The following is a 6,886-nucleotide window of genomic DNA, read 5'->3' as shown; positions in this document are numbered from 1 at the left end:
ATTTCGCAAAATTTATTTACTTCAGTTAGCTATGAAATGTGAGGTTAGGGTATACTATGGGGTTCTGGGTGTTAGTACTTGCTCTGTCATTTTTGATGGGCTATACGATCTAGTTGTATTACACTACACAGTACTGCAGCTTCCTACAATGTTGTAGTGTTCTCCATCTTTGGATCTGGATTACGTAACATATTTTACATTCAATAATTAAATAATGTATAATTACTAAAAACCACACAAACACCTGAAATTGTTCAGTGTTTCGAAAACGAGTCCACGAATGATTTTTGAGAAACGTTTAAGATATTTTTTAAATATAGGTTTTCTCATTGAGAAACTTCATCAGCGCGTTTCTGTAAAGTGGAAGCTCTTATTTATTTTGTTTATCCTTATATATATTTGTAACAGGTTTATTATCTAGTACTTTCTTTTCCGGTGTGCTTAAGAAGTAGTTCTCTTTTCAATTAAGAAAAACAGTCCGAGGGATTTTAATATTTCAGATTCAGTAGTAGCCACAAAATGATCTTAATATTTACTGATCTTTTCTTGTTACTGATCTGAGGTCAATGTGATCCCCACTCTAAAAGTCCTGGCAATCCCAGTCCGAAGGATTATAATATTTTAACATTCAACAACAGTCACAGACACAATACCAGTAAGACTCTGGTTTTACTGCTTTTTTTCAGAGATAATGGGATCTTCACTCTAAAAGCCACTGGCTGGATTTAGACTCTATAGACCCTTAAAATTTGAATAAATATTCAATCACAATAGTGTAGTAAGATACAGCATTATAAGCGCACTTCAAGACTGTATGTAATTTGTAATAAACAATTAAATGTTGCAATCTGTTATGCTTTAAATGCATTATTTCATCCGTTGTTCTATTCACTGAAGCTGCCATTTCGTTTGACAATCAAAGTGATTGCAATAGTCACATGTCGTAATGCTGTTCCACAGTTAGCTGACAAATATGCTACAAAGATGTATGTATTGCTGTGTATGCCAGTTTATTTTTTTTTTCAATATTTTGGGAGGGAGGAGAGTAATTGATTGAGAAAAGTGGTTGACACCAATCCTTCTCTGGGGGTCCTGAAAGAACTCGACGATCCTGGATATAAGTACAATTAAAATATTAGTAAACACATAAAATTATTGCTATCCGCAGTAAACTCACTAGCTCCTGGGAGATAAAAGTACCGTTTAAAAGAACGCAAAACAGATAAAACTACAGTGCTAGTCACTGTAAACTCAATAGCTGTTTTGAGATTTTAGTGTTGCTAAGAATACCAGAAAACACATTGAACAAGACTGTTGTCTTAGTAAAGCCAACAGTTGTATTGACATATTAATAACATTTCCAGTTTTGAAAATCTATAAAACTGTCAGCTACGGTAACCTTACCAGCTTTTTTGAAGCAAGATTTCCGTTAAAATATCAGGAAACAGATAAAACTGCTCTGCTAATCGCAGTAGCCTCACTTGAGGAGAATAATACTGTAATACTGGCAAACACATAAAGGCACACTTCAACTCATATTAAACTTACTAGCTCTTTGGGGGCATCGAGAAACAGATACATTGAGAATTAAAGCAAAATCTCTTTAGACATTATTACCGCCAATAATACCGGAAAACCGATGAACTCAAACTGTAAGTTACAGTTATCTTTCAAGCGTTTTTTGAGTTATGAGGATGTTTAACAATATCGAGGAACTTATAAATCTAAACTGCTAGTCACATTAATTTAGTTCTCTTTAAGGTATGAGTATTATTAAATAATGCAGAAAGAGTTAGAAATGTGCTTCTAGTCACAGTAGCCTTAATAGAAGTCTTGAAGTATGAGGACCCTTAATAACAATGAGAAACACATAAAACTACACTGCTAGCCACAAACAATAATCTGAATAATTATTTGGATGTATAAAAACAGATAACACTATTTAGGAACAGAAAAAAAATAACGGCAAGTTGTAGTAACCGTACTAGTTTCGTTAAGGTATAAATATCGTTAACAATACCGGGTATAGATAAAACTACACTGCTAATCAAAGTAGATAAACTAGCTCTCTGTATATACCTATCAATACCGTTACTAATATCATGAACACATACAAATCACAGCTAAATACATTAATCTCAATAGTTTATTTGGGGTAGCATTACTGATGACAAATCGGAAAACAGACAAAACTACACTGTTATTTGTAGTAAACCCCAAACTCTTTTTTCTAAGGGGGGGAGGACTCACAGTAACCTCTACATGCATCTGTTGTGGTAAAAACAGCGTCAACATTACCAAGAAACAGATCAAATAATACAGCTACTCACAGAATTCTCAGTAGTTCTCGCGAGGTACAAATATTGAGAAACACGTAAAACTACTCTGCTGTTCGCTATTATCTCATAAGCTCAGTAACGTTCACAGGATAATAATAATACATAAAACTAAACTGCTAGTCGTAGTAATTCACTAGTTTTCTTGAAGTGTAAGTACTGTTTAACAGTAATGATTAATAGATGTAATGACATTAAAGAGTCATCCTATTGTAATATTAAATAAGAATGAAAATAGTTAAAACCGAGTTTTTACACATTCATACATGAAATCCAAATTATTGGAGCTAGTTTTAAGGCTTACTCACCAGAGAACGACTCGCGAGGCGACTGAAAACACACATAAATGTAGTGAATATCCGCTTTTCATCAATTTTCATTTCAGATATAACGATATTGATTGACACAGTGAACTTATCACTTCTGTTGAGGTCACAATATTAAAAAACGTAGAACTACACCGTTAATCAGAGTAACCTCATAAGTCCTCTTGAAGGATAAACACACAAAACTATGACTTCCAATCACAGTGACGTTCCTAACTATCCTGGGACATGAGCACGTTAATATTGTTCGGGCGAAGAAGGTAAATTTCACAATGTTCCGATAGTCACTGCTTCTAAAACTAGACTATAATACTTAACGGAGTTTGAAAGTAAAATTTTAGACAAATACTGAGTAACTGTTTAGCAGTGAAAGCTTACGTAATTAAATATTTATCTTCTGTTTTGTTAAATCACTCTGTACATATTTGATAAAATGTCAAAGTTAGCTATACAAAAATTGTGATGAGTTTTTAATAAAAATATTTTTTTTAGTTTAATAAGCAAAATATTTAAATATATTGTGTCATTTTAATATAAATAAAACATTTTAATATACACACAAATACTATGTTACCTGAGTCTTTGTCTTTAGGAAAGAGTTCATTTTCTCCATCATCGAAAACTTTTTCACGTGACTGTAAAACAACCCTTTCATTAATGTATGATTTTTATTAATCTGTATCGAAATTATGGATAATTGAAAAGTAGATAATGATTTGAGGAAAATGACGTAATGAATGTGCATTAGTAACTATACGAAACTTAATTTAACTATACACAAGTTTATAAGATTAAAATATCATATGTTATATAAGTTTAATTACTTTACAAAGTACGTACGTTTAGTAATTTCCATTAGCTATTTGCTCATCTCAGATGTACAAGGTGGTCCCAAATTACCTTTCTTATTTAACAATTAATAATTAAATAACTAAAGAAATACAACCATGCAGTTTTCAACATCTAGCCCAACTTTAAAAGTCAGAAGACTTCATTACTGGCTCTCAGCACATCTAACCAATATTCGATTTCAGTTCACTTTCGCTGCAACATGCCCGTAGTTACGGTGGCGATGACATCCGTTATCCTGGTATTTAATTCCATGATGTTTGCTATAGGTACACGATATATCCTTAACAAACTCCCAAAGAAATAAGTCTAGGGGAGTGACGTCTGGGGAACTCGGAGGCCATGGAATTGGCCCATCCCGACAAATCCATTGCATTTAGCCTTTTCTTGCACAGTTGTCAGTTTATGGGGTAACACTACTCACTGGAGTGAAACAACAACAACAATAACAATAAATAAAAATTGTTTGAGTTAGGCTACAAGATGTTGAAAACTGCATGGTTGTATTTCTTTAGTTATTCAATTATTCAAATTTAAAATAGGAAAGATAAATTTGGAACTTCCTGTATTTTACATTTTTCATACTCTTCTTCTATCTCATTGAAGTTGAAAATGTAGCCACACACAATAATTAACAGAAGAAATTATATACGTTTTCATTTAATTTTTTTTATGAAGACCCACATTTAAATACATAATTAATACAAAAACACATGCTAATATATTGTACATTAATGATATAAGTTGTTTATATTAGTGTGTTAATCCACTTTTTTTAACCTTCCTCAAACGGGACTGAAAACTGAGCAGATCATACTACAGACGAGTGCTCTACCAACAGAGATAAACTCAACTAACAGTTCCTAGCATAGCACTTTTTAACAACTAAAACTACCAAATTCCCCCCTCACAAACAAGACCTGTTCCCAGGGATGTGAGACAACCCATGCTGACCCCAGTTTTCCTCGGCTCCAATTTGAACCTGAGAATTCTTAGATACCAGCTGAAATGAGGGTTAATCCATTTATCACTGCTAGTTAAGCACTTTTTAACAATCCAAATTATTAAATTAGATTTAATATTTTTAATTTTTCTTAATTTGTTTTAACTACATACGTGTAACTGTACACAATGCTGTATGTTCATTCCAATACATAATTTCAAACATTTTAATCTCTGTCGTTCCATGTCACCTCTTGGTAGTCAACTTTACTGTCTCTATTCCTTCTTTTATATAATTGTTAAAAGTACTATATGTAGCCCTAATGAATCTTAAGATATTAAACCTTCGATAGCGATTGGATTTGTAAGACTTCTTTAATGTTTAACACTACATATGGAGAACACAATCTAAATATTCTTAGAAGTTTCTTGTTTTCATACTTGAAATAATATCGTCCTCTCTACATGAATACTCAGCCAATCACCAATTAGATAAGTAAAATAATGTTAAACACATTATTCTAGAGAGTTTTTATAACAATGTTACAGTTTCATTTGAGCAGTGTTTCACAACATGGCATACTGTTACGTAATTTTATATAACAAGCCAAAATCATTATTTATTAATATCCATTTCAAATGTCTATTGGAAACGTTTACCGGCTACAATCCCATGTATTTTTTTCTTTTGTATTGAAAGTAATTGTACATGACCTAAAGTAGCGGTTATATGTGTACCTATTAAAATGAAGAAAGGTCAAATCATCCTTTTTTTTTTTTTTGGTTCTAGTGCTCCTGGTGGCAATATGTATGGTGCATTGACCGATATTTTCACGTCTCTGAAAGATCAATTTCCAGAGATGCAATAATGATAGTAGTAAATGAAAAAAAAGATGATACAAGAAAATTGTTTCCTGGAAGCCAAAGTTTCAGTTGTTGTTATTTATATGTTCAGAGAAGTTCTATATGGGTGGACTGAACGGACATGCAAGTATATTAGAATAATGGCTGCAGTGGGGAGTTAAGATTCATTACTAAGAACTTAAAAAAAGCCGCAACTTGTTAGTAAAATAAACATTAACATTGCTTATTGCATACCATTTTACTTAATTTAATCAATGGAAAATTGAAAATATTAGAATATTATATTGGTTTGAATAGTTTATTATTACTTTAAAGCAACTACAGTGTGTAGAATTTCAAGCTTGTCGTCAATGGTCATATAGGACTGTTACTGTTTTCCCATTGGTTCATCAGGATATTGTATCTGGCAAATTAGCGTTTAGGAGTTAATATCTGAATGTACATGTTTTAAATATTGATTGGTTGTTTTAAAAGTTCAAGGGTGACTTTATCAACCCCAATGTCACCTTAATTAGCTATACTTAATACTTGGTTGATTACCAGTTTTGACCAAAGTAGGTAGCTTGCTCTGATAGGAAGTTAATATATATATATATCTACGTTCTGGAAACAGAATTATCACGGCAAGATCGTTTTTCTGATCAGCTTTGTTGTAAGTCCAAGAATTAGTTGCACAACTAATTTTAGAGGCAATGAGCTAGGTGTAAGCTTTTATCTTGGATATTTGATCAAAATATAATTCTAATTGTTAAGTCATTCAAACACTGACATAATACTATGCAGAGTAATTGCATAGTGTATTTTTCTCTCTAAATTTACAACGTAAATAAAGTGTTAAAGCCAAGCTAGGAACATTTGTCTTCACTGCTCCACAGCGTCTTTCTCAAAAGTTCGCTCACCTGCTCAGGTTCCAGAACTATGGCTTATTGCAGCCTGCTGCTGATACTCAACGATTATAAACATACCACAGTATAAGTAAAATGTACTGAAAATAAAAGCATAAAACTAGTTATCCGTGGTAACTATTTGAATTTCAAGCTGTTACTTTGACTACAGCTTTTCAAAGAATCTTGGTGAATGAAGGACCTAACAAGGTCAAGTTATTATTTCAAATAATTTTAATTGAAGCTGTGGAAGAAGACTTAATAAATAAATACAAGCATATGTGATCATAAGGTGATGTTATTTATGATAAAGCATTATGAGCTTCCTATGATATCAGTCTAGATAAACCTATACATATGCACAGCAATGATAAAAAAACACCTTTTTTCTTAATAGCTTATTACTTTCTGATGAAGAATGATTTGTATATGGTAATGAAGTAGCATGTCGCCTCGGTTGATACATTTGTTACCCATATCTTAGGTTCACGTCGAATTCTTGACCATTTCACCGTACAATGCCGCTATGGCTAAACTTATGGTTGGATAAATACCATATCATATTCCTTTACAATGAAGGATATTTGTACAGAGAAATGTAAAGAGATGTAATGCTACGAACGGCTATCTATAACATAATGAACAGCATAGGCAATGGTTCATTATGTGACGGATTTACTATAAC

General features: G+C 32.3%; 1 protein-coding gene across 6 annotated transcripts in view; it reads right to left on the bottom strand.

Annotated features, from left to right (window-relative positions):
- LOC106463634 (rho GTPase-activating protein 45-like) overlaps nt 1–6,886 on the bottom strand; it is a 116,788-nt gene that overhangs the window by 54,990 nt on the left and 54,912 nt on the right. For all 6 annotated transcript variants that reach the window (XM_022391175.1, XM_013923683.2, XM_013923684.2 and 3 more), the window contains one exon: nt 3,237–3,297. In XM_022391175.1, the coding sequence (XP_022246883.1) occupies nt 3,237–3,297 (61 nt within the window). The remainder of the gene's footprint in view (nt 1–3,236; nt 3,298–6,886) is intronic.

This window comes from Limulus polyphemus, unplaced genomic scaffold, assembly GCF_000517525.1.
Source record: "Limulus polyphemus unplaced genomic scaffold, Limulus_polyphemus-2.1.2 Scaffold1450, whole genome shotgun sequence".
NCBI classification, from domain to species: domain Eukaryota; kingdom Metazoa; phylum Arthropoda; class Merostomata; order Xiphosura; family Limulidae; genus Limulus; species Limulus polyphemus.
Note: the sequence above shows the minus strand (reverse complement) of the source record. Positions and strands in the feature narration are given on the sequence as shown.